General features: G+C 36.6%; 1 protein-coding gene across 1 annotated transcript in view; it reads left to right on the top strand.

Moving 5' to 3' along the window:
* The first annotated feature begins 2,676 nt into the window (after positions 1-2,676).
* Positions 2,677-20,150, top strand: part of LOC103031660 (homer protein homolog 3) — a 61,791-nt gene continuing 44,317 nt past the window's right edge. Inside the window, exons 1-2 of the mRNA XM_022678831.2 lie at positions 2,677-3,225; positions 7,808-7,857. Coding sequence (XP_022534552.2) covers positions 7,835-7,857 — 23 coding nt within the window. The 5' untranslated portion in view covers positions 2,677-3,225; positions 7,808-7,834. The remainder of the gene's footprint in view (positions 3,226-7,807; positions 7,858-20,150) is intronic.

Here is a 20,150-nt window from a genome sequence, read left to right on the forward strand (position 1 = left end):
TAAGCAACTGTATGAAATATACTGATTTCACATATAAAAATATATATATATATATTTATTTTTATGCCTTGGATTGTCAGAAATACATTATGGATATTCACACTTTTGCTAAACCAGGGATTTAAGACATCTTTTTAACCTACTGGATTGTGTGTAAGCTGGATTGTGTGTAAGCTGGTTTAGATGCTTTAGGCGTAAATCTGTTAGGACTAAATCAGTGGTTTGATTTGAAATCAGGTCTTTTTGTATCCGGCCTGATATTTTTTTTCTTTTTTCTCCATTAGTTTTCCTGACTCTTGAGTAATAGCAGACTAATCCATAACCCAGCAGAAGGCAGGTGCAGGTCTCATTAGCTCGTCCTGCAGCAGCTCTCTGCTGTAATGTGTTCATGAGCGGCGGATCGATATATTCAGAGAGGAACGCTAGAGGGCAGGAGGAGAGCTGGATCCACCGCTCAGACCCTGCTGTGATCATATTCATCATCATTAACAGTTCAGTGCTCCTTTAAAAATATTAAATTGCTTTATTGTATAATTATATAATGGTCTTAAATTAATGTTTTGAACAGTTCTTGGGACAATATATTGTCTAAACCATTATTGTATGGGAGCCCATTCCCACCACCTAAAATAAAAATCCAGCTTTCCAACATTTTTTTTCTCATTAAATAAATGTATCTTTTTTTTTTTGTTATTTGATGTTATTTTTGCTGTCTTTAAAATAAGTGTATTCGTTTCTCAAAATAACGATTTAGCTTCTTAAAGTACCTAAGTATTTCAAATTAATGAAAATTAATGAATTTTTTAAGATACTAAGAGCATAATTTGTTTAACTTGATTTTTCTTAATTTAGTTAAACAATTTTAGAGTAAACTAATGTATGATACATAAAGAAATTAATTTTATTTAGTTAAAGCATTTGGTGTAAACCGATTTGAATTTAAATTAAGTAAATTGATTTGTTCAATATTTAGCCAAAATTAGCCATTAGAATACTTCAAGTATAAAATAAATACATTTAAAAAATATATTTATATATAAAGGAAATTCTTATGGCTAGTTTTGCTTAAAAAGAAAACTCTAATTTCTTTATCTAATTTATTAGTTTCCAGCAAAATACTACATTTTTAAATATTTAAAGTATATTCTAATGGCTAATTTAGCTGAAAATAAAATTATTTATCTACTTTAAATGAGTTACTGTAAAATTACTGTAAAAGTATTTAGTTACAGCAAAATACTTCAACTAAATAAAAAAATACATAAAAAATATTAGCCATTAGAATATACTTTAAAGGTCACCTTCCGTCATTTTTTCTTTCATTTTAAAATGTCTAGTTGTGGTCTCTAGTATGAATGAATGACATGTGAGCCGTTTTTGTAAAAAAAAAAAGTGCTCAGGTGTCTCTGTATAGCTCTTTTTTAATGGACTGTTTTAGGGGTGTGTCCAAAATGACCGGATTCCAGCTTTGCTCATGAATATTCATACATGCAAACAGCATGCAAATATCTCTCCTCTGATTGGCTAGGAGCACTGCGACGCCCCTCCACCGCTCTGCCGCTCACTGCCTCCCACCTCCTAACTGATGAGCGGTGATGTTGCGTCGCTTCAGCTCCGCCTCTGGGAGTTTCTCGAGCCAAGGTGGGCTGGTCTGTGAGTTTCTGCCTACGTAGGCAGAAAGATAATTCAAAATTCACCCGTTTTTCAGAGGGGGGAGGGGGGATTTCTTTGCTTAGCTCCTGCAGACAATGGGGGCTGCAAAACAGTTTAATGTGCAGGTGTACACATTCAACTCGGAGAGACCTACTGTATTCCACAAAAAACAAGAAAAATCGGATTTTCGCGGAAGGTGAGCTTTAAATATTTAAAAGGTGTATTTTGTATTTAAAGTGTTTTGCTGTAAACTGATTTAAATAAGATAAAGATTTTTTTTGTTTTTTTATATTCAGCAGTTTTATCAAATAGAATATAATTTAAACGTTTAAAATATGTTTTCTTAATTTTTTCATTTAGTTTAAAGTATTCTGATGCAAACTAATTTAAATTAGATAAAGATTTTTTTCCAGAATATAGTTAAAAAATATATATAGTATTTTGCTGATTTTTTATTTTTTTTTAGTTTCAGCCAAACTAGCTATTAGAATATATTAGAATATATATATTCTAATAAAAAAATTATATATATATATATATATATATATATATATATATATATATATATATATATTATATATGTATTTTTTCCATTTAGTTAAAGTATTTTGGGTAAACTGATTTAAATTACATGAAGAAATAATAGCAATTTTCAGCTAAATTAGCTATTAGAATATACTTGTATAGTTTTTATTTAGTTAAAGTATTTTGCTGTAAACTGGTTTAAATTAGGTAAAGAAATTACGATATTTTTTATTGTCAGCGATATTAGCCATTAGAATATACTTAAACTATTTCAATTGTTTTTCCTCAGTTATTTAATTGTTAAATATAATATAATATTAAATGATTAAATGATGAAATGTTGTGATATGTGAGACGCTAGAGGGCAGGTCTGCTGGCTGCACCGCTCAGACCGGGCTGTGGACTCTCAGGGCCCGGCTGGCTGGCTGTAGTCTGTGGCTGGCCTGCGGTCCGGCCGGCAGGGGGCGTCCGACCTCCTTTAAAAGGCGGAGACGGAGCCGCGGCGCTTCGGCTGAACACGACGGTGAAGCCGGCCAGCGAGTTGGGAAGTCCCGCTGCGGAGCTGCGGAGCGAGCGGGCAGAGCGGGGGTCCAGCTCCGCCGGAGCCTCCAGCGGGGGATTTACCACTGAAGCCGGCGGGGGGAGCCGAGGAGCCGGGGGTCTGTGCAGCCGTGCAGCTGCTGACCGCAAGGTTACTGAAGTGCAGCCAAAGAGAGAAAGAAGAGCTGGAGAAGAAGTCCTCACAGTCCCCCAAACATGCGCCCTCAGAGCCGGGGGAGTTCCGCTGCGCTACCTGTGAGTCTGAGGGTCATTAGAGAAGCAGCAGCAGCGGCGTCCAGCTGTGCGGACCTTCTCCTCCACTGAAGATAAAGAAGAAGAAGCTACAGGAGGAGTGCGGGGCTCTGCGTTTCTCTGCAGCTTCACTGAGGTGCTGGTGGTCCCTCTCTGAGAGGAGGAGGAGGAGGGGGGCTAGGGAAGAAGATAAAGGAGTTCTGAAAGAGATAAAGAGATATCTACCTGTCTTTCTACTGTTTTCAACGAAATGGGGTGAGTAATTATCTTTAGTAACTCATAAGAACTTGTTGGAGCTCAGAAGCAAAACTACAGGCATGTTTCTCCTCCACACAAGACTGTGCATGCCTCCAGCATGCAGTGCACCAGTTAAAAGTCTGGACACACCTTAAAATTAGTGGTAAGCTATGAAGGAAAAAAATTAAAAAAGTCTAAAACAGACCAGAATATGATGATTTTCTTAGTCAGCTTAATGAGGTAGAGTCACCTGGAATTCAGGCTTTCAGTTAACAGCTGTACTTGAATTTTCTGGGAGCATCAGTTGTAAAGAGGTAGACTTGGTATATAGTGAATAGCTCTATTTGATTAATATTAAATTAAAATGAAAAATCTTTGAAAGTCAATCTTTGAAAGTATCCTCAAGTGCACTCACTGCAAAGACCATAAAAAAAAAAACATTGTGATGAAACTGGCTCTCATCAGGACCACCCCAGGAAAGGAAGAGCAAGAGTTACTACCTCCTTTGTATTGGATAAGAAGTTTATCAGAGTTACCAGCCTCAGAAACCGCAAGTTAACAACTCCCAAGATAGTATTTTGGTTTGTTTTAACACTTTTAAATGTACTACTTGATTCCTTGTGTTCTTTCATAGACGAGGTGACTGTAGTATTCATTTACAATGTAGGGAAAAAATACAAATGAATAAAAACATTGAATGAGAAAGTGTGTTCAAACTTTTGACTGGTACTGTTACTGTATGTGACATGTAGTAAGATAATCAAACAGTTTAAAGGGGTCTGCTTAGTCCTGTCAGGATGCTTATACCCTTAATAATAACAGAAGAGAAGAGAGTTTTGTGTAAAGTAAAAACAGTTTAAATGTTTAGGTAGGATTGTTTTACCAAGTCACTTTATTTTATTTTATTTTATTTTAACCCGAATATATATATATATATATATATATATATATATATATATATATATATATATATATATATATATATATATATATATATTTTTTTTTTTTTTTTTTTTTTTAAACTAAAAATGAGCTCAGAATGGATAAGCCATAGAAAGTGCTTGTGCAATGTCTTTTCTGTTCTTAATTTTTCCAGGAAAATTATTATTTTTCTACTTGGACTATTATTTTACTGGTTGCTCTGTCACAACACTGCTATATGCATTATTATTTTATGTAAAACAACAGTTTTGACCCTTATGGAGTTTTCTTTTGTCTGCACTGTATTTTATAAACTTGTAATATTATTGTTTAAAGTTGTCCAAACAATGTCTCTATAGTTAGAAAACTCCTATTGATCTTCAGTATAACAGGATATGATTTGCCCTTGAATGTCTATTCATCATTCATATGCTATTGGCTAGAGCTGCAACGATTAGTCGATATAATCGACAGTGTCGATTATTTAAATTTGCATACTACAGATTTCATTGTCGACTAATCATAAGTTTAAAAATTTGTAACAGTACCCGTTACACAAAGTGCTGGGGACAGGAGCACAATGGGAGATGGGTAAATGGATCACTCACACAGTTTACACAGTTTAAACTTAGTCTGTGTCTTCAAAAGTGCCCAAACACAACAGATTACATAATTAATCACTTAAAAACAGTACTTTCCACGTTTAAACAACATCCAGACACTTAAATGCCTGTTAAATCTCATGTTTAGCTGTTTCTATGGTTTTTAGAGATTGAGGTCATGGCAGAAATAATCTTTGACTAATCGACTAATCGAAAAAATACTCATCAGAATAGTCAACTTCCAAAATAATCGTTAGTTGCAGCCCTACTATTAGCAGCCACTACAATTCTTGTATGACCTTATTATGGGATATTTTGGATGCTATTAGATACACAAACAAACCAGTCAGATCATTATGATCATCTCTGAGTTTTTACAGTCATTGTCCATTTTTCAGCTCCACACAGCATATAGGAGAACGTTGTTGTAGCAGTGCTGCTGGAGTTTTTAAACACCTCAGTGTCAGTGCTTGACAGAGAATACCAGCAAGTCTACCAATCAGAAATATCCAGCCACCAGCATCCTGTGAGCACTGATGAAGGATTAGAGCATGACCAACACTGTAAACTGTGCAGCAACAGATTCAGAGCTTCTGTCTCTGACTGTATCTACAGGGTGGAGCCGCTGTAAGTAGTAGTGTCTAATAGAGTGGAGGACAGTGAGTGATTGATTAAACACAGTGTTTAAAAACTCCAGCAGCACTGCTGCTTCTGATCTACCTCATACACCACCACCATGTTAATCAGTGACACTGCAGTGCTGGGAATTTATGACCCACAACCCAATATATAATAATAGCTGATCTGTGGTGGTCTCTCCTGTGGGGTCCTAATAATAATATCAAAAACAAAGTATATAGAGAAACAGATACAAGACTGCAGTCTGTAATTATAGAACTACTGTAAAAAAAAGTAGCTGATAAGGTGGATCATGATTGTAGAAACAAGGTTGTGTGGGGCTGAATGGGGCCTTTAACAATAAAGCCACTTTATTATTATTATTAGAACATTTTTTATTCATAAATTAAGGGCAGTATATTCAGGAGTATGATATGATTCACTAATCAAGACTCAAATTCCCACAATGCCTTTTCTAATTTAGTTGAACTATTTAGGTGTGGATTCATGTATTAGTTCATAGTATAGTAGTTACACTATATGGACAAACATATTGGGTCACCTGCTTCTATATTGTTTCTTCTGTAATTAAGGCTTTTAAATAGTTTATTTTGCTTTTGTTGGAGTAACAACAATGTCTCTGTTATTCAGGAAAGAAGATTTTAGATATAGTAGATTTTGCAGCAGACAGCATTACTGTGTGGATTTGATATAATTAAGCATCAATAACTTTTTAGTAAAGTAAAGAAGGTCAATGATCAAGACCTCACCTTATCTCTAGTGACCCAAACTGTTCTCAAAAAAAGCAGCTCCACTGCTCACTATTAGGGCCTTAACCCCTCTAGCTCATGACCTAGCATTAAGCATGTCATGGTGCCAGTAGATTCTAGCTTTTATCTGCCTTAGAGAGTCCTATTCTATTGGCAATACTTCTCTACAGGAGCTAAACTAGCTGTGTCTGTGTGAGCATTGTCACATAAGTAGCTAAATGCTGAATTTATTAGAAAGGGTGTCCACAAACATTCGGACATATAGTGCATTGTAGGGGTGGGCGATATGGCCCTAAAATAATATCACGATATTTCATGGTAATTTCATGATAACGATACTCTTGGCGATATAAATTAATGATTTTTTTTTTCAAGAATACACTACTGCAACAAAATGAAAATTTTATTTTATTATTGCATACAATTTATGTCACACCCCTACCTGAGATATAAAAAAATACAAGAATTTGATCAGATTTGTAACAGAAGTCAATGATCCAGAATGTCATGATGACTTATAATGCACTCTAAATATCTCTATATAACCAGGACTAAAGTAAAATAAATGTATATAATATAATCTGTCTCTAGTAGATCTCTAGTAGATATATAAAAGAAAATGAAAACAGTGTGAAAAGAAAGTAGTACCCTGATGTAATAAGTTGGGGGTGGGTAATATGGCACTATATTTTTAGAGTATAATAGCGTTCACGATATTCAAAAATGTTGGCGATCACGTACAATGTGATATGGCACACCCCTAGTGCATTGTAACATACTAATTAGTTGTTTAGTTTCTCAAATAGTGTATATAATGAATTGCTTAGTTTTAACATTTGATTATCTCATGTTATCTGATAAAACACAGTTAATATATACAACTCTGTAAAAAAGAGACCACTTAAAAATTATGAGTTTCTTGGATTTTACCTAATTGAAAACCTCTGGAATGTAATCAAGAGTAGGATGGATGATCACAAGCCATTAAATCAAGCTGATCTGCTTAAATTTTTGCACCTGGAGTGGCATAAAGGTATCCAAAAGCAGTGTGTAAGACTGGTGGAGGAGAACATGCCAAGATGCATGAAAACGACATTAAAAACCAGGTGATTATTTAACCAAATATTGATTCAAATATTTATTTCGGCCATTTCTCATTTTCTGCAAATAAATGCTTTTAATTACAATATGTTTATTTGGAATTTGGGCAAAACGTTGTCAGTAGTTTATCAAATAAAAAAACAATTTTCTTTTTACTCAAACATATACCTATAAATAGAAAAATCAGAGAAACTGATTCAGAAACTGAAGTGGTCTTTTAATATTTCCAGAGCTGTAAGCCCCACCCAGTATGAGTATAACTGTGTATAACCATCTAATTGAACCTTATGATGTCCTTATTATATGTGTATTAATACCAGCCGTGTGGTCTATATATGTGCTGTATATGGGTCACTTTTAGATTCTGTAAAGTAGTTATATTGGGAGAAACAGTCAGGGGGAGGAGGCTTGAGTTAAAAGTATGTTTTATGAATTAATTGGTTGGTGTTGGCATTAGGGCACTCATGAGTAATGTTTTATTCAGTTAGATTAGTCACAGCTGCAGTTTAGCCCAATCTGATTGGAGGAATTGGGTTGTGTGTAATTGCCTGTATCTCTAATTCATTTTTCTTACTATTTTATTTGCAGAAAAGGGTCTTCACCTGTCCAGTAAGAATGTTTCCGACCCACAGAGAGAGGTGAGCAAGACCATCTTTCACACAAGTTTCTAGATTTGGACTGATCTTCGTCTTATATTTGTCACAGGCTTTAGAAAATGTGGATCTCCAAATCGTCACTCTCCAATGAAAAACACTTATCTCCAAAACAGCAACTTTACAGGAGAGAGAGAAAAAAAAAACCTTGTAAACCTTCAGCGGAAGTCAATGTAAAAAGAGTTTATTTCAGGTCATTTTGAAGAGTTTCTATTGGTCCGTTCATCAAGAAATTTTGGCACAATGTAAGGAACAGTTTGTCTGTTCAAATTATGTAGTAAATAAAAAATTGACAAAAATGGAGATAAGTGTTTTTCATGGGAGAGCGACGATATGTTTGAATTAAAAAACATTTTCCGTCTGTTTTTAAAAAATCTTTCCATCTCTAGTGTTTTAATTCCAACAGTTACTTTTTTCTTTGCTTATATTCCCACATTTTTATCTGACCTCAGAAATCAGTTTTTAAACCTTATTTAGCAATATTGTGAGAAGAAGGCGGGGCTACACTTAGGAATAAAGTGATTGACAGACAGACAGACTTGGCTGACACAGACCGTCTGTATTACTTGGAGTAGCTGAGTTGTAGTTGAACTGCCAGGCCATTAGCTAGCAATTTAATTTAATAACACTAATATTATTTATTCTGTGTTATTTTGCTGTTGGTTTTGTTAAGACTAATTGTAGCGTAAAAATGGGCAATTTGATCTAATTAAATTAGTTGTTAGCATGCCAGCTAATATCATTTTTATTCATTTCAAAATGTCTAGTTGTGCTTTTTAATAAAAATGAATGCTATGTGAGCTTGTTTTTTTGTGGATAAAAAGTGATCCGGTGATCCAGTATAATGGTGCTTTAGTGGAGAAGTGTGAAAGGAAAACGATAGGATTTCGGCTCTTGCTCATGAATATTCATATATGCAAACATATCGCCTCTGATTGTCTAACAGCCCTGCGAGGCACTGACCTAGTCTTAGAGTCTCTGTAAAACACCAAATCCACCGGAGATCCTATATAAACCTATGTAAACACACGGAGGTGGGTAGTCCAGGTCCAGAAAGTAAATATCCCGGGGTTGGCTGAACGGGGTGTATTTTTACTTTTAACTAGTGTAAACAGAGCTGTTTAAAAATAAACCTACTTATCTCAATTGTACTTCGCTGGTGGTGTTCCTCCATAGACTAATTCAAACAATTTGTTCCTTAGCTCTGAATTACTGGGCAGAGCATAAAATACTGATGTGTTATTTGCACAAATAACACAGAAATGAACTGCCATGCTGTTCCTAGTGCTGTTAGCTCCTGTCTGATGAGGCGCGTCTGGCTGCATAGTTTCAGCTCTGCCTGTAGGCGGTTGCGAGCCAAGGTGGGCGGGGCCATGAATACTAATTAACAGGTTGATGTAGACACGGTGCTTTTCCTGATTGACTCGTTTTTCTGAGGATCTTCTTTTACTAGCTACTGCAGACATATACAACTCAGAGAGACCTATTGTATTACACAACGAGCATGAAAAAAATTATTTTAGCGAAAGAACACTTTTAACATGGTGGATGGCCATTTTATTCTTTTGCCTAGCGTTCTTAACTTTTAAAACCACATCCCCACATTGTGCCTGTGCCACATCAATATTACCGCTTTGCTGATTATGATCCACCACCCAAATAATACCTAGTCACAGTGGTGATCCTGTGGTGGTCGTTTTCCATTGTTTGTAAGCTGCGAAGCAGCAGATGGGTCTCAGCCACTCTTAAGAAAGTAGGAGTGTTCTCTAAGGAGCACTGCAACTTCTGAGGACCGTGGAGAGTTCACTCTGGGTTGGTGTGAACAAGTGCAGATGATACAGATTGTGTTGAGTTAATTAGATCAGTCTTCCTCTGAGCTGTCAAGGTGTGAAGAGGGCCGGGACGATTCAGTCGCAAAAATGCTCGGCCTAATTCCTGATTCTGTACGGCGCCAGTCGTCCTTCAAACGCTCTCCTGCATCACACACTGGCACAGATCACAGCCTTCCAGTCGTCTCCTTATTCTCAGCTGGAAGTCTCTTTACTTCACTCAGTCCAACAAGAAAATTCGCCTTTGGGTTGTTATGCAGCTGTAAACTTGTTCAGATTATTTATTTTAATAGCAGGACAACAAAATATCACAATGTATTTTTTTTTTAATCCTGCAGCTCTAATGCCCTGTGATTCCCACCCATAACATTAACTGATGTTATTGACTGATATGGATCAGGGCATCCTTAATTTCCACACTCATATACAGTCTATGGTCATAACCAGCGTGATATAGCACTAATAATGTTGTCCCAGCAGTGGCTTTGCAGTCAGATTTGAAATGTAGCTTGTAGATAATAGCTAGTATTCACATACAAATGCTAATTGCTGTGTGTAACTGTATCTATGGTCTGAATTATGCTGCCAATATAGCCTCCATTTACAGCAGCACTAAAGAAAAGTCCACTGTTCTCACAGTGCAGAGGAGCTAAAAGCAACTCAATCTCATTTGTTTGTGTACAGGAGTTAGTTTGTGAAAATTCATGCAAGTGTACAGGTAATGGTGGAGGAAATTTGCACACCATTCCACGTCAGTTCTGTTATGATTTAATGTTATTTTGATATGACTTGTCCATGTTTCAAGGCATTATGATTTTTGCTTTATTACTTGATTTTGATTACATACTTATTGTTAAAAATAGCAATACATTAGTCATCGAGACACAGTGACACATACAGCTCTGGAAAAAAAAGAGACCACTTAATGATGATGTTTTTCCTTGATTTTACCAAATTGAAAACCTCTGGAATATAATCAAGAGAAAGATGGATGATCACAAACCATTAAACCGAGCTGAACTGCTTTTTCACCAGGAGTGGCATAAAGTTATTCAAAAGCAGTGTGTATGACTGGTGGAGGAGAATGCACGAAAACTGTGATTAAAAAACAGGGTTATTCCATCAAATATTAATTTCTGAACTTTTAAAACTTTATGAATATGAACTTGTTTTCTTTGCATTATTTGAGGTCTGAAAGCTCTGCATCTTTTTTGTTAATTTGACCATTTCTCATTTTATGTAAATAAATGCTCTAAATTATGGAATATATTTGTTTGGAATTTGGGAGAAATGTTGTCTGTAGTTTATAGAATAAAACAAAAATGTTCATTTGACTTAAACATATACATATAAATAGCAAAATCAGAGAAACTGATTCAGAAACTGAAGTGGTCTCTTAATTTTTTCCAGAGCTGTAAATATTGCATCAAATCTATTGGACTAAAACTGAGATGATCTAGAATCAAACCTGGTCTAGATCCTACATATGATCATTGTGTAAAATCAGCAGCATAATTGCTGCGTATGTCTTGGGCTTTTATATATGTAGGCAATATACAACATTTTTGTAGCTTGGTACGGCTACTGTGCTTGCGCAGATCTCCTCATCACTGACCGTCCTTACTCGAAGCACAAGCAGAGTGCTGATTGTCTCTTTTTGCTGAAGGGTGGGCCTTTATCCTCAAGCAGATGCTGAGTTGAGCATTATATTTCATCTCTGTTTTTATAACCAATAGTCTACAAACATGTAGTGCATGAACAGTCCTACTAAGGGCCTTAGCTGCAGCACAGGCTTTAGAATGCAGCATATATTTAAATGTGCAACGTAAATGGCAAATTTTTGTCTAGAAACACACTTGCTGTTAGCTACATGGTTCATGGCTGCCTCACATTTGGCACATTGGTTGTGAGCGTCCACAGAAGTGAACACAATGCGTATGTGAAGTGCAATACATACAAAAGTGCTAGGGGGCAGTGCGGGCACTGGGAAGCATCAACATGATTGAAAGTTTTTAAGAATGGCTACCGAAGGACTCAGAGTGGTCCAGCGGGCTAAGCGCTGCCACTATGATTAGAAGCTTGCCGGTTCGAATCCTGTTCATGTAGCTTGCCATCGGCTGCCGGAGCCCGATAGAAGCTGTAAAAGGAGGTGGTGGCTGACTTCACATGTGTGATAGGGCAGGAAATAAGAAAAAAATGAGAGATAAAATTATATAAAAAAGGAATGGCCGCCGAAGCCTCTGTGGCATGTGGAAGCTTTTATTAATATGCCAATTTATAGGCAGTTATGTAAACAGTTACGTTCACAACACAAACAGCAAGTATATCCCTAGTTTTAGACTTATTTTAAGACTGTGTTTTAACAGTGTTTACACTCTTCATCATAATCTTATTGTCAAAAAGCTAAAACAATGTGGGTATCTGTGATATGAACCCTTTAATTTGAGCTAATTATTACAGAACAACATCAAACACAGCTGATTTAACACAGGTCTTGATTGTTAGACTTGTGGAAAGTCTACAAAAGCCTTCTTCGAAAGTTTACCTTTTTGTAAATGTGTGTTTGAAAAAGTGTGAAGTGTGTGAGAGTGTGGAATAAACCGTATTTTCTGCTCCAGTTTCTGAATTCTGGAGTGACTGGGCAGACCACAGAGGCTTATACAGCCCCTCTCTCTGTTCCTCACTGGTGCAGGTTCAGTCATGCAGACTGGCAACCCCAGTGCAGCCCCTGCTGCTGCTGTGAATGTACACATGTTTGGAGCTCTGAGCCCATAACCTCTATTGTTAGCGAGAATAATAAGAGAGATAATATTATCTCTCCAGCCTCATTGTGAAATTGTGTGGACTGTTTTGGGGATAACGCTGACCAGTCCAGGAATATGTGCATGTGCGGCTCTACAGCATTAACCCTCTAGCTCAGTGGTTCCCATGCCTGGTTCTGGAGAACCCACTGCCATGCATATTGTAGTGGTTTCCTACTCCTCTAGTTTATCTCTGAAAGTGTGTTTAATGTGTAATGTGTGTTAAATCAGGCGCAGACACGTATAAAATACTAGAGACACAGACTTGAGTAAAAGTACACGTAAAAGTACACTATCAAGAAGGTGAGTTGAGTAGAAGTTCAAGTGATCTTTAAGCTTCACACTTAAGTGTAAGTACTGAAGTATTATTTTTTTTTGTACTCTAATTTATTGTAAAATGTAGTACTGAAGTACTGAAGGTAAAAGTACAGTACTGTGTTATAAGTGTAGTTATTACAGAAAGCAGTGGAAAGTTAGCAGTGCTAACTGCAGAATTGGAGCAGCGTATCTGTAGCAAAAATAATATTCCAGTAGATACAGATACAGCATTTTAGGACTTCAGGACAGTAATGAAGTACAAATAATACTCCAGTAGATACAGATACAGCATTTTAGTACTTAAGTAGAGTATTGAAGTAAAAAAATAATACTCCAGTAGATACAGATACAGCATTTTAGTACTTCAGGACAGTAATGAAGTACAAATTATACTCCAGTAGATACAGATACAGCGGTTTAGTACTTAAGTACAGTAGTGTAGTAAAACTAAAACTCCAGTAGATATAGATACAGCATTTTAGTACTTCAGGACAGTAGTGAAATAAAAATAATACTCCAGTAGATACAGATACAGCATTTTAGTACTTAAGTACAGTAGTGAAGTAAAAATAATACTCCAGTAGACACAGATACAGCATTTTAGTACCTTAAGTACAGTATTGAAGTAAAAATAATACTCCAGTAGATACAGATACAGCATTTTAGTACTTCAGGACAGTAATGAAGTACAAATAATACTCCAGTAGATACAGATACAGCATCTCAGTACTTGAGTACAGTAGTGTAGCAAAAATAATACTCCCCTACATACAGACACAGCATTTTAGTACTTAAGTACAGTATTGAAGTAAAAATAATACTCCAGTAGATACATATACAGTATTTTAGTACTTAAGTACAGTAGTGTAGTAAAACTAAAACTCCAGTAGATACAGATACAGCATTTTAGTACTTCAGGACAGTAATGAAGTACAAATATTACTCCAGTAGATACAGATACAGCGGTTTAGTACTTAAGTACAGTAGTGTAGTAAAACTAAAACTCCAGTAGATACAGATACAGCATTTTAGTACTTAAGTACAGTATTAAAGTAAAAATAATATTCCAGTAGATACAGATACAGCATTTTAGTACTTCAGGACAGTAATGAAGTACAAATAATATTCCAGTAGATACAGATACAGCATCTCAGTACTTGAGTACAGTAGTGAAGTAAAAATATTACTCCAGTAGATACAGATACAGCATTTTAGTACCTTAAGTACAGTAGTAAAGTGAAAAAATAATCCTCCAGTAGATACAGATACAGAATTTTAGTACTTAAGTACAGTAGTGAAGTAAAAATAATACCCCAGTAGATACCTTTAACACTATATGGACAAAAGTGTTGGGACACCTGCTGATTAGCCATGCACCGTTAATTTGTGTGGGTTAGTTTCCCTATATAGACTGTATGGACTGGGACTGGAATGATGCACTTAATGACGCACTACATCAAACATACATTTTGGGAAAAGTCCAGTTTTCCATGATGTGGCTTATTTATGGCTCTAGATGAGTTGACTGATGGCAGATGTGGGGAAAGCAGAGGTGCCACACTAAGCATGATGGGAGTATGTGTGTTAGACTCCTCCCTCTGGAGAGAGTCGCCCTGTGGAATTCTGTGAATCCAGGCCGGCTATTCCAGGCTGTCAGCTCCAGTGGTGAGGTGGCGTCAGTGGAACGCTGCTGGTGTTGTAATCCTCTCTGACATTTGTCTTTGAGTGTGTGTGTATGTATATATGTGTAAGTGTGTGTGTGTGTGTTGATGTTGTACAGTACTGGGAGACAGCAGACAGGATTACGCAGATATGAGGAGGACTGGACTCCTGCTGTAAGCAACTCATTAAGTGTTACTTCTGAAGGTGGCACTTGATAATTTGTATAAGCTGTGAGGTTATATCTAGTGGGTAAGCATGAACACTGGCCAAAGTGCTTAGGACAAGGGAGGGCATGGAGGTATGTTCCATTCCGTTTCGAAGTGTTGCAATCATTTATCTTCCCTTGATGGCACATCGCCAATTCTGTGAATATTAAAACAGCATTATGCCATTTAATCTTGAAATATCTGTGTGTTTCCGATAAGAGAGAGTCAGTACTGGCTGCTGGCTTATTGCCGCATACCTTAGATATCACCAAATAACTCCTATAAAATGTGTTATTTATGACCAATTTCCAAACACTGGAGAGAATTTTCTGCCCAGAGTCAAGGATCTCGAGGGTTGCCAGATTGAAGCACAGTGGCCAGTGACGATGAGTCTTACTCTGTAGCTAGTCATTAAATATACATGTTTCAAATCTCTACTATGTTAGTGGTGGTGGTAAATTACCCAGCTGTGGTAAGCAGACTTACTGAAGCTCAGTGATTACCTGTTCAGCAGAGAAATTGCCAGCTCACAATGTTTGTGTGCCAATATCTATACTTGGCAACCCAGGGTATAGAAATCAGAATAGAGTCTTGGCAGTGGGTAGTATCAAAGGCCATAACATTGGTGTCAGAAGTGCTTAGAAAAATAGCAGCTCAAAGCACGTCTGACACCAACTATCATGCCACACCGTAAGATCATTGGGATAAAAATTTTGCTCTTTCTGATGGCTTATCTGACTTTTATCTGAATGTATTTACATGATTGTAAGTATTGCATTGCTGCCACATAATTGGATGAATAGGTATTTACAAGATTTACAGTTAATGTGCTGGTGTGGTGTTACCAGTAACATGCATGGTGAGCGTGTTATTAGTAAAGTACATTATGGCCCCTATTGTACACCCTGCACAAGGCACATTGCAATACTCTTTGCTATCTTACACTCCGTCAACAGTCTATTTTAACACCTTGCCTCTGCGTTTGGTGGTCTCTCTGTGTGTTCTTTAGGTTGAAAGTGTGTGCGTCACTCGGCCCATTGTGCACAAGTTCCCGGCAAGGTCCAAATATCTGTTGTTACATTTATAACAATAAGATCAATTTTTATAACCTCAAGCTATTAAATGCAATTTGTTGAATGGGGAGATTATTTCTTCATAGCTGGGGTCGTTCCATTCCCCCATTAATGGCACGGTGTGGCGGCACATGCCTCGGTCTGAAATAAAGATTGTTTTGAGTGAATGCTTTCAGTCAGAGCCTCCAGCAAGGTTTTTGTGGCCGGCTGCTGAATGGATTCTGTGCTTATTCTCCCACAATGGAGCCGTTTTTCCGATCTCTGAGGAATGCACAATAACAGTGTTCTCTGTGGTTATTGAATGGCCGTGTATTAGTCTTTTTGCCAGAATGACTCATGGGACTCTTGACCCAGACGTATTGTAAGTCTTATAAAAACAGATGTTTGCTTATTATTATTAGTATTATTGTTGTAGTGTGATCCATAGAAACAAAATAATTATGTCCAGCTTATAAATGCGTTCAAAGGCGAGCTGTGCTGTTTCACTGTTACAGTACATTCTTTTTTAACAAAGAAACACATGTCTGTCAGGCTGGACATATTGGATGACTGGTTGTTAGTTGGCTGCTCAATTAGGCTGGTCATACTGGCCAACTTGACTGGTCATGCTGGTCAACAGGCTTGACATTATTGTTGACCCAAGCTAGCTTAGTCCTTCTGGTCATGTTGGTTAACATTGTGGTCATGCTAATCAAGCACCTTGGTTTGCTGGACATGGTGGTCCACAGACATGGTCATGCTAGGTCAAATCTAGTGAACCAGTGTGATCATACTGGTCAAGCTGGGCAACCAGCTTGATCCTGCTGGTCACACTGGCCATTCAGGTCAACTAACTTGTTCCTCTGTTGGTCATGCTGGTTAAAACTTGTGATAATCTAGCATGGTCCCGCTGGTCAACAAGTTCTATTAAACTTGTTCTTTAGTAAATCTGGTGGATCAGCATGGTGCTGCTCAACATAATGGTCAACCAGCTTTGCTATGCTGGTCAACAAGCTTGGTTATACTGGTTGTTTATTAAATATGCTTGATCAGCATGGTCAATCAATCAATCAATCAACCTTTATTTTGACTCTGAAGTACATTGAGAGAAACCCTCATTATCAATGTAGCCGAGCATTTACAAAAACAGGGATTGACATGACAAAGAAAATAAGAGCTAAATTTAATTATTTTAAAATAACAGTGAATAAAATATAAAAAAATAAATAAAATAAACATAGAATTAGAATAAAAAAATAATAATTATAATAAAGCTTGTTTTAATTGATAAAAAAGTAAGATCAAAAGAAGATAAGATTAGTACAACAAAAATTAGTTAAAATGAACTAAAACTAACTTTTTTTACATAATACAATAAAAATACAAATAAATAAATAAACTAAAAATTAAAATCAATTATAATAATAAAAACAATAGTAAAAATAATAAAAGAAAATCAAAATAAGTTAAAAAGCAATAATACAAAACTATTAAAAATAATAATAAGAAGAAAATAAGAAAATAAATAAAAAGGAAATAATAAACTAAAAGAAGAACTAAAATAAAAAATAAAATAAAAAAATAAAAGTTAAGAATAAATAAGATTAAATAAAACAAGTACAGGCTGTCTGAAGGTGGTTAGATATTAAATGTTTAAAATGATAGAGTGACACCAGTGAGCTTTAGTGAGTTTTAGAGTGTCCTGTAGTGAATTCCAGCTCACTGGTGCTGCTCTGTAGCTAAAAGCAGATTTTTCCAGTTCACTAAAAACTTTCAGAACCTGGCAGCTGATCCAATCAATAGAGTGAGTCAGATAATTACTGTTCTTTACATTCATCAATTAAGTGCCTGGAGAGTGTCTGGGGTTGACTGGTCATGTTGGTTAACAAGCTTGGTTCTGCTGGTCATGCTGGTTGAATAATTTAATCGTTCTGGTGAAGCCCCTCTAGTCATGTTGGTCATGCTGCTAGTCAGTCTGCCTGGTTATACTAGGCAACCACCTTGGTCATGCCAGTTAAGCTGGTCAATCGGCATGGTTATTGATTAATTGGTTAATCTATGGGGATCATTGTGATCAGACTGGTCTGCTGCTTGAACAGTGTGGTCCTGTTGGTCCTGCTAGTCAACCAAGCTTGGTCATACTGTTGACTAATGGCAGTTGGTTTCTATGGTCGAGATCAGTGGATGAATTTGTTTGTTCAAACAGTTTTCTACCTCTGTTGGGTTTGTTTTCACACGGGAGCAAACCTAATAACACACTAAAATGTGTCCCAATAAACCAAGCAAGCATGTTGTTTCTACTGATTGGTCAGAACTGTTTGGCATGGGAGCAAGAATGTAAATATAGCAAGATAGTTCTATGTTCCAGACCAGCGCATATATTTGTGCAATGTGAAGCTGCTTTAACACAGAAATATACATAGAAAATATTGCTGTAACAGTTAACACCCTTAGATCATTTAATCTGTCAAGTTTTCTGGATGTTCTTAGATTGTTGTTTTTTTTTAACATTTTGGTAAAGTTTGTTTAAAATAACTAATGCTGTTAGTTTTAGACATGTTACTTTTAACGTTTCCATAATGTTAGTAATCACACGTTTTCAGAATGTTTCTGGAACGTTACAGACTAACCTTCCTGGAACTTTTTTCAAGACGTTGCTAAATGTTCTATAACATTCTCTGTTAGCTGGGAATAGGGGTGGGCGATATGGCCCTAGAATAATATCATGATATTTCATGGTATTTTCGTGATAATGATACTCTTGTCGATATGACAAAACACTTTTTAAAAATCTATTTAAAAAATACACTATTCACTGCAAGAAAATAAAAAATATATATTATTACATACAATATAATACTGCACACCCCTAAGTGAGATATTAAAAAATACAAGAATTTTATCAGATTTGTAACAGAAGTTAATGATCAGGAAAGTCATGATGCTAATAATAATGCACTCCAAATATCTCCATATATCCAGGATTAAAGTAAAATAAATGATACTGGACAGATATAATCTGTCTCCAGTAGATATATAATGGGAAATGGGATGTCTGATATGGCACGATATTTTTGGGTCTAATATCGTTCACGATATAAAACAAATTGATGATATTATCGGGTACGATACGATATGGCACAGCCCTAGCTGGGATTGTAGTTAACCTGCTTGAGCTGGCCAGGCTGTCTTTTTTTTTTTTAGCTGAGATACATTATCTGTGTTTACAAGATAGTAGCCATCTCCACTCGGCTTCTGATTGCTAAAAACGATTATTTTTATTTATTTCAGCCACTGTGGTCACTGCTGGTGATAATTGTAGGGCAGGATGAAGAATAAACCCTCAGATTCAGTCCATTCCCCTCGTAGCCCTCATCTCAAAGACACTCTGGAGACCTTTAGCCTAAAATCTGATGCAGTCTGTCCAGCTCAGTGGTAAATCCAGTGGGCTCAAAATCTAGGGTGCTTCTTTGTGAAGTGCTTTCTGAAGCAGTCAGAGGGACAAAAGTCTCATATCTGAGTCCGTTTCCTGAAAGGGTAGGAAGATAAACACTAATCAGGGATTTGTGAGGCCTAAAGACTTTGAACAATGATATCAGACGTCTACTTTCCACCTTCCCTTTTATCCATTTCTCCTCTTTTGATTCCATTAGGATGCTCCATTTCCATCTCCTTGACCCAGCGGGGGTTCCTCTCTTTTTTATCTGGTGTGTGGCGGCTTACAGCGACCTGACATTTCCCTCTCGGCCCGGGCTAATCCCGCTCCCCGCTGTCATTCACTCTTGATGAGGTTTGAAACTTTGTTGGTAGAGCCGGCCAAAGCGACACTCGCACTAACACTCACACAGCAGTGCTACGGTTCTGAGACCTTCAAATATTTACCCTGTATCCAGGATACATCCATAACACGGTCATACCGGCCAGTGGCAGCATGGACACAAAGGACCTAGTCTGGGATTAAGAGCAGGTGTTGTACGTGGCTCTCCCCAACATGGAAAGCTGAATTTTCCATGCTTGGTTTTTTTCTCACTTGTTTTCAAATGGCCATGGTTGTTGTTTGATATTAAAATAAAGTGCTTCATATGGAGCATGAGAAGCTGACATTAGTTTAATATTTAAATCAGCATTTTGTATTTTTGGATTGAATTGATCTGACTTTAAATAAACCTGAAGTGTTTGATAATGTTATTTAATGCTATTTAATGCTATATTTTTTCTGCAGTATACAGCTCTGAACAAAAAGTAAGAGACCACTTAAAAATTATGAGCTTCTTTGATTTTACCTAATTGAAAACATCTAGAATATAATCAAGATGAAGATGGGTGATCACAAGCCATCAAACCAAGCTAAACTGCTTGGATTTTTGCACCAGGAGTAAAAGCATAAATTATCCTAAAGCAGTGTGTAAG

This window comes from Astyanax mexicanus, chromosome 4, assembly GCF_023375975.1.
Source record: "Astyanax mexicanus isolate ESR-SI-001 chromosome 4, AstMex3_surface, whole genome shotgun sequence".
Lineage (NCBI taxonomy): Eukaryota > Metazoa > Chordata > Actinopteri > Characiformes > Acestrorhamphidae > Astyanax > Astyanax mexicanus.